Source organism: Brugia malayi, assembly GCF_000002995.4.
Source record: "Brugia malayi strain FR3 genome assembly, contig: Bm_v4_Chr3_scaffold_001, whole genome shotgun sequence".
Taxonomy (NCBI): domain Eukaryota; kingdom Metazoa; phylum Nematoda; class Chromadorea; order Rhabditida; family Onchocercidae; genus Brugia; species Brugia malayi.
The window spans coordinates 6,373,007-6,398,504 of NW_025062477.1; the positions used below are offsets into that span (position 1 = coordinate 6,373,007).

At 33.0% G+C, this 25,498-nt stretch overlaps 7 protein-coding genes across 9 annotated transcripts; 4 read left to right on the forward strand and 3 right to left on the reverse strand.

Moving 5' to 3' along the window:
* Positions 1–233: 233 nt before the first annotated feature.
* Bm3704 (Inositol polyphosphate kinase family protein) lies at positions 234–2,502 on the reverse strand (the record flags this gene model as incomplete). Its single annotated transcript, XM_001899806.1, has 5 exons — positions 234–467; positions 682–832; positions 1,043–1,236; positions 1,688–1,893; positions 2,352–2,502. The coding sequence occupies 5 exons, from the start codon at positions 2,500–2,502 to the stop codon at positions 234–236; spliced, it is 936 nt and encodes a 311-aa protein (XP_001899841.1).
* Positions 2,503–3,331: 829 nt separating this feature from the next.
* On the forward strand, positions 3,332–7,394 carry Bma-stn-1 (Syntrophin-1, putative; the record flags this gene model as incomplete). Its single annotated transcript, XM_043080168.1, has 9 exons — positions 3,332–3,391; positions 4,577–4,818; positions 4,938–5,089; positions 5,316–5,514; positions 5,766–5,910; positions 6,118–6,281; positions 6,563–6,744; positions 7,028–7,203; positions 7,302–7,394. The coding sequence occupies 9 exons, from the start codon at positions 3,332–3,334 to the stop codon at positions 7,392–7,394; spliced, it is 1,413 nt and encodes a 470-aa protein (XP_042936102.1).
* A 493-nt stretch (positions 7,395–7,887) lies between these two features.
* Bm3707 lies at positions 7,888–9,433 on the reverse strand (the record flags this gene model as incomplete). 2 transcript variants are annotated; one of them, XM_001899808.2, is made up of 6 exons in its annotated part: positions 7,888–8,031; positions 8,374–8,534; positions 8,645–8,793; positions 8,885–8,953; positions 9,235–9,305; positions 9,431–9,433. In XM_001899808.2, 6 exons carry the CDS (start codon positions 9,431–9,433, stop codon positions 7,888–7,890), a joined length of 597 nt encoding a protein of 198 aa, XP_001899843.1. The 2 variants fall into 2 exon arrangements, with proteins under 2 accessions (XP_001899843.1, XP_042936103.1); XM_043080169.1 differs by lacking the exon at positions 9,431–9,433 and having other exon boundaries at positions 9,235–9,260.
* Positions 9,434–9,889: 456 nt separating this feature from the next.
* Positions 9,890–11,045, forward strand: Bma-lpd-5 (ETC complex I subunit conserved region family protein; the record flags this gene model as incomplete). Its single annotated transcript, XM_043080170.1, has 3 exons — positions 9,890–10,069; positions 10,213–10,385; positions 10,862–11,045. 3 exons carry the CDS (start codon positions 9,890–9,892, stop codon positions 11,043–11,045), a joined length of 537 nt encoding a protein of 178 aa, XP_042936104.1.
* Positions 11,046–11,807: 762 nt separating this feature from the next.
* Positions 11,808–12,593, forward strand: Bm1013 (the record flags this gene model as incomplete). Of its 2 annotated transcripts, none has more annotated exons than XM_001902506.2 (3): positions 11,808–11,947; positions 12,285–12,384; positions 12,531–12,593. In XM_001902506.2, 3 exons carry the CDS (start codon positions 11,808–11,810, stop codon positions 12,591–12,593), a joined length of 303 nt encoding a protein of 100 aa, XP_001902541.1. The 2 variants fall into 2 exon arrangements, with proteins under 2 accessions (XP_001902541.1, XP_042936105.1); XM_043080171.1 differs by having other exon boundaries at positions 11,823–11,947.
* A 980-nt stretch (positions 12,594–13,573) lies between these two features.
* Positions 13,574–16,383, reverse strand: Bma-pdp-1 (Protein phosphatase 2C containing protein; the record flags this gene model as incomplete). Its single annotated transcript, XM_001902505.1, has 7 exons — positions 13,574–13,855; positions 14,026–14,193; positions 14,374–14,583; positions 14,913–15,087; positions 15,379–15,534; positions 15,741–15,909; positions 16,164–16,383. 7 exons carry the CDS (start codon positions 16,381–16,383, stop codon positions 13,574–13,576), a joined length of 1,380 nt encoding a protein of 459 aa, XP_001902540.1.
* A 2,680-nt stretch (positions 16,384–19,063) lies between these two features.
* On the forward strand, positions 19,064–24,253 carry Bma-obr-4 (Oxysterol binding protein, putative; the record flags this gene model as incomplete). The annotated part of the gene is made up of 10 exons (XM_001902504.2): positions 19,064–19,285; positions 20,558–20,716; positions 20,946–21,143; positions 21,553–21,879; positions 22,414–22,660; positions 22,827–23,036; positions 23,240–23,364; positions 23,461–23,638; positions 23,919–24,055; positions 24,176–24,253. 10 exons carry the CDS (start codon positions 19,064–19,066, stop codon positions 24,251–24,253), a joined length of 1,881 nt encoding a protein of 626 aa, XP_001902539.2.
* Between the last annotated feature and the right edge of the window lie 1,245 nt (positions 24,254–25,498).

Consider the following 25,498-nt stretch of genomic DNA (forward strand, 5'->3'; position numbering starts at 1 on the left):
ACTTCATTCATTTTGCAATAACTTTCATCGCTCAAAAAACAAAACATATGGAAGCTTCACACTATGAACAAGAAAGAAAAAGGAAATTATGAAAAGGGTAAAGTTATGAAGAAAGTTCACTCATTTCTTAATGTAGGAATGTACAAATCTGTGAGGAAAGAGATGACAGTAGAGTCTGCTAAAACTGAGGATGAGGTATTAGCGATTTTTTCCTTAAGACATGGGGAAGATAATCAAGTCAGGCATCGATTAATGATATCCATAAGCGAACTAATCAAGAAATCCAATCCTAGCAAGTAGCCATCATCAGGCCCGATATATCTTATATCATCCAGCAAAGTAGAGCATGTTGAATGAGCAAAATCAATCATTCGTAGATCAATGGATGTATCGTCGCGTTTTTTACCATCAAAAGCAATCAGTAAGGAACTGGAAAAGAATCGATAGCCATCAGCTTCGGCTAGTCGCTGCAAGATAACTAGTGGTAAGTTAAAGAAACGGGAAACGAAAAGTGACACTTTAAACAAAAGCCTACGTCACACAGGGAAAATAGTCGTTTCGCCAAATTATGAAGATATTTTGCATTAATTTCAGTTGATCAGCTTCAAACAATATTAATATGCATTCCTTTCTTCAACGTATCTTACGTTATGTTTGCGCTGTCACAATGCAGTCACGCACCTTTCTTAGAGTGGTTAATTTTTTCAGCAGTGCGGTGCTTCGTATCTTTCCAGCATTAATAAAATATTCAGCTAATGTCTCGCGAAACATTTCACAATTCATTTGTCTGCCCGCATATTTGTTTACATAAACGTATGTGCCAATTTCTTCCCTAAATACTAAGTTGAGCTAAACTCCATGTTTATATATGAACAATTCCGAGTGAGGAATATCAAATTTTGTTTTTTAGAAAAATCTACAAAAAAGGTGAAAGTAAATTTTGTTCACCAGCGTACAATTACTAACTTCAAAATATAATACAGTTAATATTCCTAGCTAAATAAAAACGGGTATGAAATGCTAGCAATTGAAACAAAATCACCTATATAATTGCATTCCAACAAGCCGAATCCCAATAGAAGCGCTTGTGGATTCACGGCATTTATTGGTCTGGGATTGTCGTTTCTGATCAGTTGCATCATCACCATACTGTCGTGTACCCATTTTCAAATCCATAACAGATGGACGTGAAAACCGGGATACCGTATTTTCTAAGAGCAAAAACAATGCGTAACCCTATAAAACGGAGGTTATACGATAATTTATTACGAAACAGAAGAAACTATATTCCATCAGGATATATAATTCGAGCAATTTTTTTTTTTAAATATTAGCAACAATAAATAGAGCACCAACACGATTGAATGGACACTTTTAGCGGGTATCCAACAGGAACTGATGGCAAGGGTATTCTTCTGTTTCTAGAAGAAAGCGTTAAGACCGTTTGCTGGCTGCAATGATAATGTTAAAGCGAAAACACACATATAAAAAGGAGGAGAAAGTGAAGGAGGAGGATTCACCCTTCACGCTTTGCCATAAAATGCTGTATTCGTGAAATACTTCAACCGAATAAGGCTTCCTTTCTCCTTTCTTTTTTGTTTTTTTTTTTTTTTTTTTTTTTTTTTTTTTTTTTTTTTTTTTTTTTTTTTTTTTTTTTTTTTATGGAAAGACACTCTTCAAAGCTTACCTTTAACAACTTTTGTACTGATCTAGTCTGACATTGCTTCGCCCATTCATTGAAATGCTGATCCGATTCAACTCTACCATTTTTGTTTAACCGAAAAATAAGCTGCCTTTCACTGGATGTTGCATTTTGATGGCATAAAACGGGTCTATCTGTAGTTAATATCAAGCCGTCGTCTCGAGAATTCCGCGGTTGAATGCTTACTGTACCTGAATTGCAAAACAAGCTTTTAAATTTGGAAATTCGAAAAAATTAATGTTCTCCATATGGAACAACAATGTACGGCGAATTATTTAACTGCGCACAAAATTAACGGAGATTGTCGGGAAGTGATTCAACATATCATTCAAACGCACCCGGACAAATAAAAAGCTATGCCCCTGCACATCCAGTTTTTCTGTAGGAGGAAAAACTGGAATAATGAATCGACAGAAGGTTCAACAATGTGAAGTTATTAAACATGACGTGTAGCTACTTCCACCATCTGGAAACGCCGAAAATATTCATTACAGGAACGGCAGAATGACATACATGATTTCGAGAAGGTCAAGACCGATCGATGGGAATTACTTTACACTCATCGCGCAACCTGCTTAATTGTAATAGTCGGCTTCATTTTTATTATAATACATTCAAAGAGATAAATAAAAAGGAAGCAAACTCAAACCACAACAATGCGCTGTGAATGGTGCAAAACGGTCGCCAATTTCTTTATAAAAAGCCAATTCTTTTGAATTCAACGGCTTACAAATATGTCCACCACATGTAAATATTCCAAAATGTCCACCAACTTGATGCGAGAAGCCAGTCACATTCATTTCTGAAAAGTGCAAACAAAGTGCTACTTTTGATATTTCTTTAATCGATGAACACGTCATCATAAAGAACAACTAAACAAAAAACCCATTTAAACAATGACAATAAATAACGGTAGTAGTAGTAGTAGTAATAGTAGTAATAGCAGAGACTCATATGCCTATATGATCATAACAATATGTAAAATTTTCTCTAATTTAAAGTCAATACCACTTTGTGAGTGTATTACCCATTTGCACCTTCATAGAGATAATTATAATGTACACAAATGGAAGAGAGGCAAAGAAGTGCAAAGTGCATACAATACTGAAAATAATTATCTCATCCACAAATACATCATTAATTACATCAAATCGACATATATTTAATTGTATGCACTCATGAACATTGAGCAATTCTTTTCCTTTCTTTTTTTATGGCATAGAAAACACAATAGCCACTGGAATGGTATAAAATCGTTGCTCGTTACTGTAGTGAAGGGTAAAAGTTACTCTAACAAATGTTTAATACTGACGAATGCTATAAATGTTCACAGAAACAAAATGCGAAGGAAATGATCTGAAATGCTGCTTTCTCCTCGTTAATAGAACATTTGATTTCAATAAGCTAAGAGCAATTGCCGAAATGAACATCACAGAATATGCCCATAAACAAACTCCCCTCCGAACTGAACCTTCACTCCAAGCAAGCCAACCAGAATGGGCAGCTAAATCCTTTCCAATCCGATTCTCAATCAACGATGCAGTTTTTAACGACGGCCATTTCTTCAGTCGCGATTTGAAGAAAGAAAATTCCATTGAAGTAATTCAAGTGGCTAAGTTGCAGGGAACGATGGAAGAAGGGAAGGAGGGGGCTCAAAGGACAAGGGCGAGAAGGCCGGGGAGAAAGAACGTTAGTTCATCGTATACGTAGCGGGTTTTTACCTCTGCGGGAAAGTGTTTCAGAATACAGGGCAATATCATAGCATCCTACTGCGGGATTTCTGTACGACACTACAGCACTCATTTCAGTCGCATAATCTGATATTTTAAAGTTTAACTTTTAAATTTTACAAGGATTGCAGATTTTTTCCTAGTAGATATCAAATATTTCAGAAATGAGTAAGGGTAACATTATTTATACAAAAACGAATAAATTATGATTAAAATAAATCGTAATCAGAAAAAAATTATGGTTGTAGGACATTACACCAATTCACAATTGTTAAAAGGGAGAAGAGTGTAATTTTTTTTTATTTCGTTTACAGGAATGTGAATGCAGTAATTAGACATTTTAAGAGATACTAAATAGATAGTTTGAGAAAAAAACCAACAAATCATTCGCAGCATACGAAAATTGTAGTGAAAAAAAAGTACTACTGATTATTTTCTGGTTACAATTTTCTGAGCGATGCATCATTTATACTCAATTACAAGTGATAACGTATTATGACAAGAAGATAAGATAATAAGACATCATTACTTTTATTATTCTAAGCATTTAATACCGTATGCATCATCAACATTCTTCAAGAAATATTCAGTCCTAAAGGAGATTCCTTTTTGCTTCATTAAATTACATCGATCTAGGTTAGAGAAAGAATGTTCGAATGCAAGGCCCCTCAATTTATTAAGTCTTTTTCATTTCCTTTTCTATTTCCTTGTCTCTCTTTCTTTAACTATAGTGCAAACTGGATAAACTAAGGATACTTGCTTGGTGTTTTCCCTTACATAGAAGAAGAAAATAAGTCGCCTATTGAATAAAGATATGTCTCCTCTATTTGTTTATTTTCATTTCCTATGAAATGTTTCCATTAATCTATTCATTTTTTTTCTGATTTTTTAAAACTTGGAGGAACGATTTAAAAAAAAAAAGAAGGTTTCACGGGTAAAACTACGGAAAGCACGCAGCATAACGAGACCAGATAAACCTGTTGAACCGCTAGGGAAGAAGAAACTGGAAATTCTTGATTGCAAAGTCTTATCTGATTCCGGGATTAAGAAATGCGATATGTAAAGGTTGTTTACTTTGTTAGAGGGTATTAATATGAAATGAAGAAACAACTGGGAATGACTGATGTGATATGTGATTTTGCAGAATGATGGAGATGAAAGGATGGCATCAGTGAGAGGATCTTTCCTGGATGTTTACATTGATGGTGAATGGGTCAAGGTTTGTGCAACGTTGGATGAAACAGCATTAACACTAAGCGTACCAGCAGACGCTGATCACGGACAGGGCGCAGATATACGTACGGTTCGAATAGTGAAACATGATGGTAGTGGCCTGGGTATCAGCATCAAAGGTGGCCGTGATAATGACATGCCTGTTATCATTAGGTTATCTCTAATTTGTTTTTATTCAATGCTTTTTTTATTCTGATTCTTTTTGATTCATTTTTCAAAGCTTTTTCTGTTTAGTACTCATTCTAAAGTTTGATTGAAAAGAATATTTTCAGCAAAATTTTCAAAGGTATGGCAGCAGATGAAACAGGGCAATTGTTTGTTGGTGACACTATCGTTGCGGTAAACGGTGAATCCTTAGAGGATGCTACACACGATGAAGCTGTTAGGGCACTTAAGAAAGCTGGACGTATCGTCGACTTGCATGGTTCAGATTGATTTATAAACCAATAGCATTTGTGGATTTTGTTAGAAATTATTTTCATTCTTGTTAACTTTTCCGCAGTGAACCTCCAGGTTTGAAACTAAAATCCTAGCATTTTTTTCAAGTTATATTTAGGACATTTTACTACATGTATGACTTCTTTTTGAAATTTGAAATTTGGTAGGAAAGTTGTATTCTGTGGTCTCATAATTTTTTTTTTTAATTTTAGTTCGTTTCATGCGGGACATGTGTGCTCAACGTGAAAACTGGGTGGAACGTATTCAATGGGATGACGCTTCGCACGATCGAATTCGTAGCATTGGTTTGAAACTTGCCTTTGTGACACGTACAACTCTCCAAATTGAAGATATCGAAAACAGAATGTTTGAAATAAGATCGCCTTCGGGACGATATACGCTTTTATTTAGGTTATTAGTTTATAAAAAGATAACATTGATGCATAAAATAGCACTTTAATATAGCCTCATCTCACATCTAACTGCGCTATATAAAAAATTTTATTACTATTTTAATTTTTCATTTAAAAAAAAGCAGAATAAAAGTACTATGAAAGTGAAAAAGTAAGTTTCTTCTTGAAAAATGCACTTTTTGAAGTGTTATGAACATTTCTTCTAATTTCACAAATTACTTGCAGCATTCGTTTTTTGTTTCTTTTTAGATGCAGTAATTCATTAGAAGCAGATGCCTGGTTCGAAACTGTACACACTTGTTCATGCGCATTATTAACACAAGCGTTGGCACAAGTGAATTTGATGCTTGGAAATAATCCACAAGTGCGCAAAATGGGCTGGATTACTGAACAGGTTGGTTCGAATTAACTGTGTGATTTTCATAAGCGATATCAGGCTGGTTTCCAAGAGGCAGTGATGAGTCGTCTAACTGCGAAGTAATATGAAATGTGTTCTTTAGCTGGAAATATACAAAATAAGTTAATTACTCGTAATCCACCATTTTTTTTTTTTAACATTAAACATGCTGTGATATCTTTTGTAAATAATTCCTTTTTATAGATGCTTAATGAAAATGGAATAACCGTCTGGAGACCAATGTTTGCAGCATTAACTGTCAATGATTTACTGTTTTATGACTCCGTCCCGATGTTGAAATCGGAATGGGCTTCTCCAAAAGTTACCAGACCGCTCATCGCTACACGCGTGGTACAAACAACGTCACGGTAAGTGTTAAATTATTTGTATTAACCTTGATAATTTAAATTTACAATCGAATTCACAAGGAAAATATTTCATCAAACATAGTATCCAACAAGTCCTAGTTGGTCATGATATTTTTATATTTTCACTCAATTTCAGATTAAAATCACTAACTTGCCACTCAGTGGGAATGTTTTCTTGAAATTGAGTTGGATAAATAGTGAACTGTAAATTTTGTAGCTATCAACTGATGCAGTTATTAACAAGCAAGCACATTGCACTCTATACAACAAATCAAGTTTAGAACTGCTCCTGTTATAACTGGCTTATCAGATGTGATATCATTTACAACGAGAACAGGTACACAGCAAGGTGTCCGCTCACATGTGTTACGCGTGGAAACACACCGAGACTTGGCTTCATGGATAAGAAGTATCGTTACATGTACATATGAGGCATGCGCCAAAACTGGTCAAGTATCATGTCGTTAGTTGTTTATTTCATTTTACAAGATTTGTGCAATATACGCTATGCGATGTAGTACAACGTACAATGACAATTTTTTTTCAGCATCAAATTCTTTTTCAACTATTTTTTAAACTTGGCTACTATTTATAGTATTATTCTTAATATCTTGCTATCACCAAAAGAATTTATTTAAATTGTTAAAACAGTGAACACTGAAAGACTACGATTAAGGAAGTTCAAATAAATTAAAGTGTAAAATCAGTCTTTTGAATAGTAATGCCTCTTAAACGATAAGTTACAGCTTGTGTTTGGCAAGACGAGCAGTGCGAGTTAGTGTTGCAGCTTGACAAAGGCTTAAGCCTAATTAGTCATGATGGCCAAATCCGATGGCAGTATCCATTTGAAACCATTCGAGCTACCGGTGACGACGGGAATAGATTTCTGTGGATCGATTTTGGTCCACCTTCCGGTGAACAGGTGCATGACTCACAGGTTCTCGAGAAAAAAAAAATGGATTTTAGCTTAGGAGCGCAACCTCGATGTAGAATCATGAACATCAATTCACTACTTTTCAGGAAATCGACTTGCTTTCATCACCAAAACCAGTTGTTTTTATTCTTCACTCATTTCTTGCCACAAAAGTTTATCGGCTCGGATTATATGCATAACATGCAAGAGAATGACGATGTCCAGTCAACTGTTTCGTAGCTCTCTCATTTAATAACATAATTTATTTTAGCATTAAATATTGTACTATTTGCTCATGTTTTCTTTCTGCTAAAGCATTTTTCTCTCCACTTATTAGCTTCAAATGTTTGTAACTTATATCATATTTCAACCTACTTATAAAGAGCTGTAACTGTTCTTAATATAACATTTTTTATTTAAACAAAAGCAAAAAATGTAACAAGGAATAGTGCCTGAGTGGAGAAGAGAACAGCAATATCGGGAGCATATATTAAAGTTGAGGACTTAATTGATAGCAACAGTTTGTTCCCGCTGTCCTCAAAAAGTATTTCAAAAGACAGATTTGTATAGTCACCTTTGACAGCAAGTTCTAGGTTGCATAAGAAGTGGGTTCACTAATCAGTATATAGTTTATTTCCACAAGTTTTTTTATAACGAATAGTGACTTTCGTCATTCAAACAAAACAAGGGATGTTAGTTCACGGGAGCACCGTATGCATCAGGCATACGTTCTATTGAGAATCGATGTTGCCTAATATACAGAATAGGAACACCTGGAATTTTACGAATCCGTCGTTTCAAATCCTTGTCACATGTGGCAACCATATAACATTTATGCTAAAAGAATGATGAACAATGAATATGAAATTCAGGACATGCACTTTTGGTGGGAATAACTTTCATTTCGATAGGTTTGGATGTTTCTTGACGAAAAAATAATTTTTTCAAAGAATTCCTTCCGAAAAAAAAAAAAAAAATTCTTTTCTATCCTAATAAATACTTAAAATATGAAGATATAACGCGTCCCTGTAACATGATTCTGCACGGGTTTGAAGAAACTATGACTTTATTCGATTCTACTCAATCATTTAATCTATTATAGGATTTCATACGAGTCAGTGTACTGCGCCTTTTCTTCAAGTCTTAAGAATACTGCAATAAAGAAAGCTATTGGCACACCTGCGTAACCCTTTGTATAATACAGTCGTCGGCGTAAATCCCCTTATGAGAGCATGACAAACGTTTAAACCGATTATCTTTAATAATTTTTAGAGCAACTTTGCATCGCTGTCCAAGTTTTTCCAGTTCACCCAAAACGCAGTCTGTTACATACGGTATCGCTAAAAATTAAAAAATCAAAAACTATTGGAATGTGAATTAATCAACCCTTAACTTCCTAACTTTCAAAAAGCATTAACGTGGAAAAAAATTAATTTACTGTAAAACAAACTTTTCGCATACAAACAGTCCATAAATCCTTGCATAATATCGATCCTATACTTAATAGAGAAATTGACAAAATTCGTATCGATGATTACATGAAATGGTGGTCCAAGCTGGGTGTTGTACTTCAAGAACATCGCTGTTGATACTTGAGGTCTGCAAATTATGCGATAAATATGAACATATTAAAAATGAAGTACTAAGAACTGGAAAATGAAAATTATGAAAAGGGAAGAAAATAACACACGCTTCGACAACTTTCAACGCCTGCTTATCATCTTTATTTTTCTTCCTGATAACGCGATCACTTTCCTTACTGAAAGCAAGTAATTAACTATTTTATGAGACCATTTCTTGTAACATATTTCCTGATATTGACAAATCTGCATAGCGTCACGCTGAATTGCGGTACTACTCCATCTAATAATTAATAAGGAATGAAACACATTTAGTTGAACGCTATTCAATCACTACTAACGACTTAGCTTTTCACAACATGTCTCAATTCGGTTTTATTCTTTAATACATCTGATTAATGAAACTATATAACTTTTTTTCCGAACAGAACTACATCTTTAAACACTTAAACAAACAAACATTCGCGAATCGGTTGGCTTGATCATTTTTGCTATTTTCGTGGAAATTTTCTGAGTTTTCTTGAGCTTACCCTGAAAAAACCCAATGATATTTACTATGTATAATGAATACGGTCATGATTTAATACAATAAATTAGCTAGATATTTATTTTTTTATTTTTCCTAACGAATACTAATAAACGAAGGAACAACTTACCATATCTTTCTATCTAACTGATTGCACACTATCCTGATTAATTCACACTCAGTAGTGTACCTCAGCTAAGATATAACGAGCCGCAAAACCATCCGTTAAATCTTGGGGCCAGTGGTTGTATAAGATTTTGATTGTAGAATTTGCAGGAGAGAGGCCGAGAAGTGAGCTATTCGGTGTGGCGGTCTTTGACATTTCGATGGAGGAGTAAGAGAATAGAGAGGGAGTATTTCGACTAGGAAATAGGAGGAGAGAAAGAAGCATATCATTCTCTCGGGAAAGATCATCAAGCAGTTAATTTTAATCTTTTAAGTAAATCAGGATTATACTATTCAAGAGTATCACAATATTAAGCAAATTTACCGCAAGTATGACAACATACTATTGATTTTAATATGTATTGTATTCAGAGTTCTATATATATATATATATATATATATACAACATACAATTGTTGTCGAAATGCTATTCACATGCACTGTTCACCATTTGCGTTCACTTGGAATTCGCTGCCTTGCAAATAGTGCCGGTGATTCACACACTCACTATCCGATTTCAACAGTAACCCGAAAATCGATTGATGAGGTATTGGAACCATCACAGGCACCAACAAAGATTAAAGTTTCAGATGAAGTGCAAAAGGTTTTGTTTATTTCTAGGTCAAAATTTAAGATTAGATTAAATTTAAGATGTAAATGTAATTGCCACTGAAAAAGAGCATAATATATACTAAGAACAGAGTTATGTATTTAAGAATTTATTTTTAAATTACGATAACATTGTAGCAAACAGTAGATCTTTCTGGTGTACCTGTGGATTTTTTACGCACTCGTCGAGTACGTATATATCGACCAGCGCGTGAAGCAACTCAGTCAGGTTGGGCGAGAACCAGAACGTGGAAAATTGAACTGGATAATCTGGAAAGATGGGAGAATTCACTGATTGGTTGGTCTAGCACGTAAGTTATGTTATTGAATACTCGAATACTCGCAGTGTTAGCGTTAGACTTTTGCATAAATTTTTAATTGATATGTTGAGCTTTTAAAATACAGCTTAGATTCAAATCTCATGATTTCATGGATTCGTGTATAGTTAAGTTATTATTCTACTTAAGGTTTTTTTTTTTTTTTTTTTACTTTATTACTCTGCCTAAGAATTTGCGTAAAAGATTAAAAGATTTAAACTTCTGATAGGGAGAATTTAATTTCTCTAAAAATAAAAAAGTCTCGATAGAGTACGAACGGTCAGTAAATTATTAGCCAACCAGTAGCAAAAAGAATATAGCTTGAAATACTGACCTTTTCGTTTGTCTTTGAATGCTGTTAACTTCTTTCGTATGCTGTTAATAGCGGATGAAACACTTATTGAAAAAGTCACTGTGAATGTAAAGTGAGTTATAAGACATAACATTACTTTCTTGTTTCTTATTTATAGGGGTGACCCTTTAAGTAATATCTCAATGGCTATGGATTTTGCATCAAAGGAAGATGCTGTTCGGTACTGTGAAACAAACAATTTAAATTATGAAGTGATCGAACCAAATGAGCGAGTAATTAAGCCAAAAAGTTATGCAGAGAATTTTTCATGGAATAAACGAACAAGAATTACTAATAAGTAACATGTGCACATCAGTCGCTTGTAGATCAGATCGAGTTGTATTACACCAACCATTTTTAGATGTGTGTATCTGTTAATTTCTACCTTTAACTGAGAAAGTTATTGACAGTTAAATAAGCACCTTTCCTGTTATGACAACATTCAAGTAGCACATACAGTATGTATTATTTTGTTATGTTTTAAAACTCAGCGGTCTTCCGCTGGGTGATTATAAAATGACGACCCTTAGTCCTATTCAGTGCAAAAGGACACAGGTTTTAGGTTTGGAACATCTTTTAAGGAAATTGATTTGTACATTTGTCTCCGCAATATTTTATACAAATAAAGCTTTCATCATATTTAACTTTCATGTACATATTTCCTATGGTTATTAAACCAAAAAAAATTTATTGTCTCAATTTCTTTTTGTTAGTTCAGTGTAGAAAGAAAGCACTGAATTAGACCTTGAGGTAAATTGTGAACAATTAAGAGTGAACTAAGTCATGTAGATGAAAATATTAAAAATAAGTTTAAATGGTCTAACCCATTGCGAAGTTTGCATGCTTTTATACATTGTAGTTTTTTTCTTGAGTTGTTCACGCTTTGCTACTACTATTAGTACATTGGTGTGAAGTGTGATGGTAAAAAACTTAACTGTTTGAAAGATACATGGAATTTCCTGTCAGTATAAAAAACTGGATGTGTAGAATATGATGACTTCTAGATTCTTCATTACTAAGCTGAAACGTTTCATGCGTTTGAATGACTTTTTCATGTCGAAAGAATGACTGTAGGAAAAATGTCACTAACATTTACGGGAAGCGCACAGATTGGAGGAAGACCGGACAAAGCTACGATTCAAAAAATGCTGGATGAGAATGGTCAGTTGATTAGAGTTATCGTACGGTACCAGAACATGGGAAGGTTAGTTTAAAATTATGAAAGATCTATTGTATGATTTCTTATAAATTATTCGGTTCTGATAAATGGACATTGAAAAGTAAAATTAGGAACAAATATCTAGAACTGCTGGTTGTGTAGTACGGTAATTTTGGTTGAAGATCAGGCTTCCTGATTTTAATTTACTAGCTAATTAGAAAGATGTGCATTAATGCACGAAGGTCATAGTTATTTCCCACAACTGACCATTTATCTTACTGTGCTTACGGTATCATCCATACAGTGATGATGAAGTTATTAACAGAAGCCAAAACAGAGGTACTGAACAAAGAATTAATGACAAGACACATTTTTGCTTCAGGGCAAATGATGCGCTACAGTACCAGCAACTTCTTCATCGAAATCTCGTCTATCTCGCTTCATTAGCTGATGCTAGCATCCAGCAGGAGCTTACCCAGCAGGTATCATTGTTTCCATCATAACTTTTTTTTGTGCCTTCCTTTCTGAGTTTTAGATCAGAAACTCCCAAATTTTCAGTAGAATAGGATTATTCTCCTAATCTTCACTTTTTTTTTTTTTTGTAGAATATAAAAAATAGATTTTGCAGAACGACAATATAAAAAAGGAGGTTACAAGGCAAGATCTAATTTCAAATCAACAAAATACTTAGGACGAATTATTCACAGCTTCATATACCATACTGAGCATTTGTACATGATTTATGCGTTTTACAGTCTTTTTTGAAAAGGACTTTGTTTTATCCGTCGATCTATCTTTTAGTAAGAAAATCGTTTTCGTACTGTTCATATTTGCAACAAAATAAACAAATGAGTGCGTAATTTTACAATGAATAAGAATTTAAAAAGATGAAAAATATACGAAGCGGAAAAAAATCTGATTTAAAATTTGAAATAGTATACTATTAAGAAGTCTGAGACATGCGAAAACAAGAGATATAATGTGTGAAATAAGGTTTTGAGATAATGAGCTTACTATGACGTATGATTGTACAAAGTGTGCAAATAATAACACCAGGATGGATTAAAGTACTGAGCATTATAAATACCAAACAACCATCTGTGATTCTTTTGTTCAGATGACAAATATTTATCAGTGGAGTAAAAGTGAATATCAAATATAGTCACAAGCGATTATAGTGGTTCAGCAAAGAAGAGCAGTAACTTTCATTTTCGCTGCATCACTACATAAAGAAAAAATTATAGAGACATTGAAGAACACTAAAAACAGCAAATGATAAATTGTTTATTTGACAGTGGTGCGTTGCATGGATAAATAGAGACATAACACCGGAAGAGAAGAGTTCATAGTGAATGACTAGGATCTCGGCAGTATGTAAATTTAAAACTTCGCAAGTTTTAAATCTAAAAGAGCTTCATATGAAGTTCATTTCCTAAACTAATGTAGCGTCATTTCAACACAAAATTATCAAGTGATGAATATCGGTCAGCAGTTATGACAAAATTCAAATCTAGAAATTCATATGAAGTTTGGTTTTCATCAAAGCAAGTTTTTAAAATTAAGAGTCTTAAATCTTTATCAAAAAGAATACAATGCTTCGGTAAGCAGTGGAAGAGAAAATGAGTCCATCAACATCAAAAAAAAAAAAAAAAATCGAAATAAAGTTCAAGTTCATTCTAAATAGAAGTTATTAGAAACATCGATTTTTGAGCCTTGAGGCATTCCTGGATGATGAAGATATTTTTGGTTGAAATGTATAACAATAATAGTGATGTCATCTCTGTACCTACGTGTTACATCAGGCGGTAACTGTAGCATTTCAATCAGTCGTAGATACTGAGCCGAAACCTCTCCAGGACCACCTAAAGCATGTCGAAGTAGATGAGTAGCACTGTTTTCATCCAGTGGTTTCTTACTTGTTCTGTGCAACCGTTGCTTCAAGTCTTCGTGAACCTGGAATAAAACTTAAGAAATGGTACTATTCAAACTATTTAAATTTTCACCATATAATCTAACAGTATATATATATATATAAACATCGCCTCAGATTATTCTATGGTTTTGTGAGTTCAATATTCAACCAAGGAAAAAAGTAATACGTGGAGAAAGCAAAATTCAAGCACCTGTGACAATATAGTTCCTGTAAAAGGTGCATACGAAGTGAGGGTTTGCATGCCCAGTGTATGATCGAATACTAGCCGCACCACTGTGTCAGGGTCAAGGAAATCCCAAAGACCATCCGTAGCAAGTACCATAAAATGATCATTAGGAGTCAATTTATGGTACAAAACCTATAATACAATTGTTGAAGTTGAGACTTCAAATCTTATTTTCAATAATCCATTAAAAAAAAAAAAAATAATAAATGCTATATATTCTTTTGCAAGACCCGTTAACAATTATTCCTTAAGCGTCATTCTCACCGACACAACCTACAACTGTTATGCATTAACATTAATTTATGCGCTTACTTCTGGTAAAGAGCTAAGGTAGGGCGGTGAGTCCATTCCATAAGGCAGGGAATGACTCTTGGCACCAAGTATATCCTTTTGTAGCTCAGCTGACCATTTGTATCTAACATCACCAAATGCCCTGAAAGGAAACAATTCACCAAAAAGCCGACCGCCGACTATCAAATTGTTCGTTTCGCTATGTGGGTGAGCGTCTCTAATTCGCTGTACCTAAAAATGGATCGCCCTGTGAGTGAGTAAATGAAACTTAAACTAAATTGATTCCATTTAAAAATAAGTTACAACTTCCTATTTAGTACTGGTTATTTAATGTTTAAAAATAAATTACGACTTACTATTCAGTACAAGTATATTTAGTGCAAAGACCGTGATCAAATTACTTGACTAGAACAACTTACAAGTCGAACTTCCATTTCTAAGCCTTTAGCGTACTGTGATCACCATTTCATTAGCATGAAAATTTTTGCCTTCCTTTAGAAATTCCAGTTAAAACTTCATCCTATCAATTTTTTTTGGAAACAAAAGCGAAACAGATCTACCTCATCAGCATTATCAACACAATGTGGCTTCGAAAGAGGCATAGCTGAGATAACACCTTGGCTATATAATCCTAGCACTGCCGCACTGTCACCAACATTTGCCACATGCAAATTTACACCACGAATGTGAGCTACAACTGCACAGGAGCCTGCCATCACCATTCCAGTATACTGCCTTTAATAAATCTCTTCGAAGATTTTCCAAAATTAAGTTGGAAATTTCTTATCCAATATTGAAATTTAGCTCTACTTCATGAATTACAAAATATTTCTATTTTTTTCTCTATTTCATAAAAAATACATCATTAAGCATCATTTCCAGAAAAAATTTAACCTTAAATACACACTATCACTATTACCTTTTTTTTCTGCCCTACTGTTGATCACTTCATGATCTATGCATTTATGGAGAAGCCTAATTAAAACAAGTGAAGAATCGAAATGGAAAGCTTAAAATTTAACTCACTTTGACAATTCACTGTGCCTTTCGTCCAGTGCATTAGTAGACAAATCACTGTCACATGCACAAAACGAGAGTTCTAGTGCCTTCCTCACTGTTGTCATCGTCGAGTCGCTCACTGCTTCGTTGTAAAAATTTTCGATGTTTTTCAAATGGTTTTCTCTAAAACATGAATGTATTTTTCAACATTTAGTATTTGCATTATAGTACACTCTCATTATAGTATTATAGTAGAAGTATTTTTTTTAGATTTCTAGACTCTGAAAATCATACGAAAACCGATTTCAAAGTAATCGATTTAAAAGCAAGAAAAGAAAAAAAGAACTGCGCAAATTTTTTAAAAGGAACAGGAAAACGAAGTTTCATACCTGTACATTTCATCTAGTAAGTCACCATTCGTAAAAAACCAGTGTAATCTGTCTCTGATGGGTAAATCAGTGACAATATGTTGTTTCAATATAGAAGCAGATATGTAATCAAATAACCGTGTTGAAATATAACGGCTGCAAGAATTACCACCATGTCCATCAAATACACCTAAAAAAGCACTGCGATGATACAAATCCTAAATTTACCAATGAAACTAATTCAAGAGTTTTTATTTATGAACTATAATTCGTAAAGCTAATTTCTGATAGTTAGAGGAAAACTATAAAAATCTCTACTTTTTCGGGAAAAATCTTTCACTTCGCTCAATTCCTTACTTAACTGAAACCAGTAACAGACATATCTTTTCGAACTTAACTTTATTTCTTTTATATCAAAAGAATTAGAAAAGAAAAATAGTCAACCAAAAAGGAAGGCCTCAGATGAAAGACATTTTGCAGCTGCATAATAATCTTCTGTAGGATGATTAGCAGGTAAATGTGCGATGTCGATTCGAGCGACTGCTCCATCTGCAACGGTACAGGATTGTTCGCTAGACCGAAGCTGTGCATCAGTATAAGCTCGTGACGCTCGCAAATGACGGCGTACTTCTCGCCATACGTTGCTTTGAACTTTTTGAATCATTTCACCAATAACATGAATTCATTTTCACCTGACATTTAAAGAAAAAAAATGTATTTCGTTTGTATTTTTGAAACTTGACAAAGTATCAATCACGGAAAATCCGAAAACTACGAAAATTTTCGACCGAAGCATGCTTCGATGCATTTTTTTTTTCCTTGAAGTTTGACATGTCGATATTTATATCACTTATCAAATGTTTTAAATGATAAAGTTGTAAAATAATAAAAGAGAAACATTTGTGCAAACCATTTTCAAAATTAAATATAGACTGTAAAAAAGACTTAAGATATTATTAAAGATAGGACTTCGCATGTAGCAACACGTAACACTTCTCCTTCTGTTGATTTCCAAAGCAAGACATAGATGGATCAAACATATTTTACATTTACACTTAACAAAAGTTTCCTTTTCCTCTAATCCACTTTCATTTTCAAAATCAGATTCACTATAACACAGCAAAAAATCAAATTCATAAAAACATATACATTAGAGAAATAGCGAGAGAGAGTGAAAAAAAAAAAAAAAAAAAAAACAGTTCTCGTGATATAATGCATTCACTAATATTTTCCATGAACACACAATTAAATACTGTTAATTTTGCATAAAAAGAGAAAAGAGATTGTTCGCTCCTTCAAGAAATAAAAATAGGTATAAAAAATAAAAATCAAAAATTATTTCAAACAATCTCACGAAAAGCACATAGTTGCGCTTTCTGTTTCCTTCTTTCCTAACAATCAATCATTTATTTTGTTAAAAAAGAAGGAAAGAAAATAGTTCTTTATTTATTAAAATGAGATAATTATAAAGCAGATTTGTTGAAAACCTAAAGTTTTACTATTACTTTTCATACCAAAATGTCACCGTTAGTACACCGTTATGTGGTATCACAAGCTGTATTGACAAAATATGCAGTTATAATAAAATTTTACAACTGTCAACGAATTACTACTGCAGTAAAATCATTGCAAGCAGAAACAAAACATGTTAAGTTATCTTGAATTACAGAAAAATCAAGAGAGTAGAAAGAAAAAGTTGTGGAGATAACTTAACTAAACCATATCACACCACAAGTTTAATATCTAAAACCAGAAAACTATTTTAATGTAATCGATGGAATAAGAGATAGAACGGTGGAGACCAATACTTAATATTTCGGAAAAAATTTTAATTTTTTTCTTCTTTTAAATTAATTCGAAGAAAAGGTTAGCAAAAGAAACATTCATCTTAATTTTAGCAAGCTTCAAAAAAACTTTTGAACTTTAACAAAATAATCAGTGATAGCTGAACTGATAATAAATCATCAGGTCGAAGATCAAGCAATGGAAATTAAATTTCACACGCCAGCATTAACACGGTCCGTGAAATTAAAAGATGGTTCGTAGTAGCGACAGGTATGACGTTTGATATCGTTAATGTCTTTCATACACGAGTACTTGTGTAAAGTATTCACGAGTTGAGTTAATGCGTGTAAGCGTTAGCTTACGTGGATACGTTCCATATAACGCTTGCTCATGCTATCCTTCCTTCTGTAGAAAAGTTACGATTGTATTATGAAGTTAACATTCATACATCTTTCTTTATTCACTCATTGTATCACAAACTCTGTATAGAAGAACAAATTAAAAGGGGTTTAAGTTAAATCGCTTCATTAATTGTTTTGTTACGACAAATTTAAAGTGTTGGCAAGAGTCGGAACGATGAGTTCTTTGTGGATTACCGTTTCAATGATTATTTTGTTATAGCTTTAACTTTTATTAACTTTCTTTATATATGCATGACATTTTGAATTTTATTCTCACTATCAGTATGTATATTACATCACCCGAAAATACCAGTTGTTCGGAAAAAGGTTTATGAATGAACTCAGGTATCTTTGTCCATAATTCCAAATAGTTCACTTTCTGCTGTTCAGTTTTTCAGTATCCACTTTTTCACTGACAATTGTATTTTAAGCGAAGATCTTTTTCAAACTCATTCAGCAAGAACTTTTTTGTGTAGGGAAAAAGCTACTGGTTTAAAAAATGCCATTATTTATAGCTTTTAATTAAACTTCATTACAGCTGCTGCTATTTTTGTTTGCATACATATGTTTTCCTTTCTTGTATATGGAAGTACGGATGAGAATTAATTGATTTGAAGTCGAAATATAATGTGGACTGCTTTTAATTATTCTAACTATAAACTTCAGTCTGAGCTTTCGGAAAACTGAAGTAACTCCATTTTATAACTTTTTGAAATTGAAAATTCATATTTATTCACCCAAATTTTATGCAAGTTTTATGGCGACTCTTGATTTGCTTCCAAATTTGGAATAAAATTTTGGGTTTGCAGACTTTGGGAACAATAGGAACTCTTTGACTGCTCTCCGATTCACTAAACCAAATTTATAAAGTAACAAGATAAAATTTGCATATTCCCATAAGTTATAGACAAAATTTTTATGTTTTTTTATTTCTGTTTAGTATTTTTTCACTTTGCAATGCTTACACATTTGTCAATGCTGTATGAATTCCTTGCCCATTGTTTTGGATATCGGTTATTGATCTTTCGAACGATTTCAGGTGCTCCTGTTATTATTCATCTTCATTTTATGTTTTTTATATCTGTATAAGAAACTGATTTTATCAAATATTTCACTTAAATTAATAGGAAAAAATTGTCATTGCAGAAGACGTTCAGGATGGAAGGTCCACTATCAAAGTGGACGAACGTCGTTCATGGATGGCAATACAGATGGTTCATTTTGAGGGATGATGCGCTTCATTATTACACTTCTAGAGAGAAAATGATGAAAGGGCAACAACGTGGTTGCATACGTCTTCGTGGTGCTGTTATCGGTATCGATGGTGAAAATAATTCCTTGTTTACGGTCACTGTTGACGGCATAACATTTCATTTACAGGTTAGATATGAGAGTGAAAAAAACTAATTAGCCTAAATATCTTTAGTATAACATTACAAAGTATATCCGTATATTTATTACGTTGATGTAAGATAAATGGCAAACATTGTATTATTACGATTAAGAAGAACAAATAGTTGTCTCTGAATTGCGTATGATGATTAGCGGTCTTTTTCTTGTAAAAGTTGAGCGACAAAAGTATGCTCCATCAAGTTGAATTATATTCATATGGCTTAATTATTTGAGATATAATCGTTACTGTTATAATTAGCACAGATATATGTAATAACAATAAACAGTAAATACTAGCATTTTTGTGCTTATTTGTTTAAATTAAGTTAATTATGAAATTATTAATTACCTGATATGTACATACAAACATACATACATACGTGTAGAGTAGACATACACAGATACAGTAACGTGTGAATAGATACAGTAGGTAATGACAAATGTTGACACTTTGATACAGTAAAATCTTAAGTTATCGAAGAATTTTGCGCGAAAATTCATCAGCAAAATTAATAAAGCTTTCAATTTGATCATGGTTTTATTTCAATTTAAGAATTAAAATTAAATTTTATTTCAAATTTAAATTTTGAATTTTTTAAAAATTTTAAAATTTTAACAGTTTTCTTACATTAAACAACGAAATTGGTTCTAAATTATCAATTTTAATTTTAATTAAGTGCCAAAACTACTAAAATAGCAGTATTTTAAACTTAATTGATTATGTTGTATGCATTGCAGCAGAGCGAGTCATATATGGTGTGGTCATTTTATAGTTTAAATATTGAAAAACGCTTTTGTAATTAAGTCATCTTTAGGATTAAAAATCGACTGACAAATTTTAAGATTTTTAAAAAATTCAAAATTTAAATTTGAAAGAAAATTTGATTTTAATTCTTAAATTCAATTAGAACCATGATTAATTGAAAGTTTTATTAATTTTGCTGATGAATTTTTGCGCAAAATTAATTACAAAAGCGTATTTTAATATTTAAACTGTAAAATGACCACACCATAGTTATATACAGTATGTATGTTAAGTTAAAGAGGAATGTAAATTCTGGATTCAGATTTGTGAAATATTGGTATAAAACTATATTATTTCTCTAAAACTTCTCACAATTAGAATGGACTTTATCATTTAAAATGGCATCATTTTATTACTGTTAATTAAATTATTGGAAAGATCGATTTTCCAGTATTATAGTCTAGAATGCTTGGAAATACAGTTCGGTAAATCAATAAAAAATCTACTTGTTTTAGGGTCGAGATGAAAGTGAACGCAACAGCTGGATTCGTGCTTTGGAGGCCGTTATCCATGAACAGAGTGGTTATTATCGTGTAACTTCGTTAAATTCACCAGCAGTTTTAAAAGCAAAAGCTATTGAAGCAGACAAACATTTGCAAGATATGATCAATGAGGTATCGCCATGTTCTTTGGAAATTGATTCAAGTAACAAACAATGTTTGTCCATTTGTGGTGAGTACTAGATTTTAAGAGTGTAGCATAGTGCATAGTAAAAGTTATATGGCTGATAATGTTTTATTCTATCGATTTATTTCTTATTCAAACTCTATTTGACTTGCAATTTTGGTAGGAATAATCTCATTTAGGTGTAAATAAAAACGTTGATCAGATTAACTACTATAGGTCCGAGAATTGGAAGGATTGTCTACTTCAGCAAATACTGAAATGAAGAAAACAGTTGATGATTTGGTTAAATCAGCGAATCGCTTGCTGGATACGGTGAAGCATGCAGTAATATTGCTACAAATGGCTAGAAGTCATTTAGAGGGTGCTTCAATATTGGGTTTAAATGTGAATGGTGAAGGATCCGAGATTTCTGAGGTTTATATTTTACTTTCGAGGTGAAGTAATTTGTTCTTTAGCCAACATGGCTTTACCGAATGCGGTCCTATTAGAGTTCGATTTATTATTCTCCCCATACCTTGTGCCATCAATCCAATTGGACACACTAATTGAATTTTAGTGGGTTTCTGTTTGCATTTGAATCAAAGTGTGGATAAAATGTAGTAAGATAGTAATGTAATAAATTACTTTACAGATTCGAAAATTATTCGGGAGCCGAATTTAGTAGCCATCTAATTACCTTGTTACAATTAAAATAAATGAACGAAATAGAAAATAGAATTTGAACTTTGGAGATAATATTTCACTCAGTGTTGTTTTTAAGCTATTCCGAAGTCTTTTATTCGAAGAAAATTACTATAGAATTATTGTTGCTACCAGTTTTCAGGCGAAAGTTATAGTTCCTCCATTGTCATATTCAAGTAGTGAAGATGAATTTTTCGATGCTGAAACTCCAAGCGATGATGATAAATTTTCACAAAGTGATGATAATTCAAATGACATCGACAATCCTGGAAATGGCAACAATCCTGGACATAACAGTAATCGTAATCCTGGCAGGAAAATTTCTCAGACACGAAAGAAGTCCATCCAAGAACCGGATTTTGCGGATGCGAATGCGGATTTTGACGCTGCTTACGAAGATGCAGAGGAATTCGATGTTGGTAATGTACAACAACAGCATGGGTCTGTGCTTATGCATCTTCTTTCACAGGTACTTTTCGATTTTGAATACTAATTATGGATCGGACAAGTAAAACTACCCTTACCATTTGAAATTTTGATTTCACCTGCATTTTATAATCGGTATTTTTTTTCAATTTCTATAGAACCTATTCAGAAACAGTCGAGATTTATGAAATAAATGAGGCACTCTCTCACTTTCAGTCGAGTTTATTTTCATACCATTAGTTTATTTTTTTGTGGCATCGCTTTATTCCTCCGCTTTTTGTAAATAACAGTTCTACAAAATCAGCATATTGCCGGTATAAACTAATGTGGGGTGAGGAATAAGCCTGATACTCAATTAGTAAGATACTCTGTTGTCTTTTTTAAATTCGACAAAGTCTAGGATGTCCAATAAGCATTTTCCACACCACTACTTTATGATGATTTACCAGCACACTTCATGGGTAGAATTGCTACGTATATCATCACGTTTTGAAGTTAACGTTTTACTGCAAATAGTTTATCATTCCTTATCGTGATATTAGAGTAGCTTTTTGAAATCAGTAACCTAAATATCCAGGTAAGTGTTGGAATGGATTTAACCAAAGTGACACTGCCAACATTTATTCTCGAACGTCGCTCACTTCTGGAAATGTATGCTGATTTCTTTGCACACCCAGACAGTTTCGTCGGTTGTGCTGATGCATCATCGCCGGAAGAACGCTTCGTCTCTGTGGTCCGTTACTACATGGGAGCTTTTTATGCTGCTCGTAAAAGTGGTGTAGCTAAAAAGCCATATAATCCTATTCTTGGAGAAACCTTTCGATGTTAGTAGTTTTATTTTATTATTTTAAGTACGAAGTTTTATAACTGCCCGGAATTCAGAAATTTAGTTCTGTTTTCTTTTTGAAAATTCTCTTTTTATTGGATCGGAAATTATTTTGCTAATAACAGTCTTACTCAATAGAAGGGAACCGGCTTCATTTTTTGTAGGTCGATGGAAAATACCTGGCATGAAAAGAACTAAACAGCTCACCAAACGTGGTCCTTTTCCTGGTTCAGACAGAAATGACTTAACGTTTATTGCGGAACAGGTCAGCCACCACCCACCTGTCTCAGCTTTTTATGCCGAACATCCTGTTAAACGGGTTTCATTTACAGGACATATTTGGACGAAGTCTTCGTTCTTGGGCCTTTCTATTGGTAATTATTCGAAATCTATTAAGCCGCTTAAGAATTATTTTTACGAGCATTTAGGGTTTGATCGTTTGAAAGAAAAATTATTTTCAGTGAATAAAAGATTGCTAGTAGGATCTTTTATCCCTAATATTGTATGAAATTTCGAATTTAATTTCCTTACCAGCGATGTGTTCCTTTTTCTAGTCACCATTAACAGTGACTTTAAGGAGTCACTAACATTGGTTGGGGAACAGTGAAGCTGCATGATTATGGTGAGGAGTATGTTTTAACATTCCCAAATGGTTATGGACGTTCAATTATGAGTACTCCATGGATTGAACTCGGCGGGAAAGTAAGTCTTTTGGTATAAGTGAATTTGTTCGTTAAATTGAACCTGATTGTAGATTTGATTGCTCAACTTATTCTAATAGTTGTGGCACCATTTCAGGTCACAGTTAACTGTGTCAAAACGGGATATTCGGCTGAAATTGATTTTCTAACAAAGCCTTTTTTCGGTGGAAAAGCACATCGTATAAATGGAAATATTTATCGTTCAGGCTTTAAAAAACCCCTTCTTATAATAAAGGGTGAATGGAATGGTGTGATAACTGCGAAACCTCTGAATGGTAGCGAATATTTATTTGTTGATGTTAAGCAATATCCTGAAGCGAAAAAGGTTTAATTTTTTATTATTTTTGGATTGAACAAGATATCAAAATGTTCAGCAATATTTTCATGTATCTTGAATCAATACACCAAAATTTGCTTTTTTTTTTCGAAAAAAGTTTTTGTTCTAAAAAGCGAAATGGATAGTAGTATAACTTTTGTTCAACGACTGTTTTCAAAATGTCTAAATCTTCAACAATACTCTAATGTCTTTTAAATTCTGGGAATGCGAACCTGTAGCAAAACAAGGTGATAGAGAATCACGCCGTTTATGGAGACATGTTACGGTTGCTTTGCAAAAAAATAATATACAACTTGCTACTAATGCAAAGAGATGGATTGAGCAAAGGCAGCGTGAGGAAGCTAAGAAGCGACAGGTATTCAAAAATTTATATAATTTAGCACTTTTTTTTTTTTTCTTTTTCTGTGTAAATTACATGAATCTTTTTAAAATTTTGGATGAGGAAAATCTTTTTAAAATTATTGTTGCATTTTAGGATCAGCGAATTGTTTATCATCCTACTTTGTTTGTTAAAGAAGGCGAAGGCTGGAAGTACAAAGATGAATTACGATAACATTTGTGGAATTGGGAAAATTGATGGACTGGAAAGCTTTGGATAACAAAATAACCAAAAAATAAATTATATTTCTCATTTGTGACAAAACACAGTTTTTCTTAAAAATTTTTGCAAAACACACCAAAATTTGTGTGTTCTCTTCTGTCGAGTTAAATGCTTGGAAGTCTTTTAGTCTTTCTTGAAAGTCTTTTCTTTTCTAATGAATTTACAGTTTTCAGTATCCCCATCTCGTCATAACACGTTGAAAATATAATTTGTTTTAATGATTTTTTAAATTATAAGTCTCCTTCACTACTTCAACTTTGAGAACTTTGAGAAGTATTTTTCTGTGCACTTACTCCAAAGCTTCTTGTAGAGTACCTCTTTATTTGACCATTTTGATATTATTGCTTATGATTTATTGCTTTATCGTTTCTATTTTTATGTTAAGTGTTAAAAGCATTGTTTATAATTTATTTGTATTTTCCAGTACTGAAACTAAAATTATTGATGATTTTAATAATTGCAGCTGCTGACGTATGAAAATTTCTTTATTTATTGCTTGTTCGTTTGATTTTCTGCCACTTGTTATCTTTATCCATAGATATGGTTTGTTTCGTTTTGCTTTTTTTTTTCGTTGTTTTATGCGAAGTCTTATTTTTTAGGATGAATTTCGATTTTTTGATAAACGATTGTTTATCTTTTTCATTGGTGATTTGATATTTGGAGAATATGCGGTTATTTGTGTTGCCAAAAAAAGGATCTGCTAAATATTGTAAAAATAAAGTATTTCCTTAGATAGTATCTAGCTTAAATTTCATTGTAGTTTTTAATGTTCGAAGCAATGATGCATTTATTTGCAAGACTTGGGAGGTGATTTATCATAAAATAATTGATTTCGGAAATGTTCATATCTCTTCCGTAATGGTTTATCAAGATAATACTGTCGCATATTATCTGACGAAAATTGCTATCTTCTAGAAGAAACGGTTGACATGATGTGTTTAATGTTGCTTTCCATAGAGAAATTCTGATTTTTTTTCTACTCGGTTATTTCTATGTGTTTAAGGTTGATTAGCATGTGTTTTCATAAGGCTGAATTAACTGTCGCGAAGCACTTGATTGGTTTCATCAGTATTATAATGAACGGATGTATCTTCATTTGGATAGGCAGCAAAAATCGCTTAGATACCTTATGTTTTGCACAGAATTTCCGAGGAATGAATCTTATCGAATCACCAAAACCAAATTATTTAATAGATA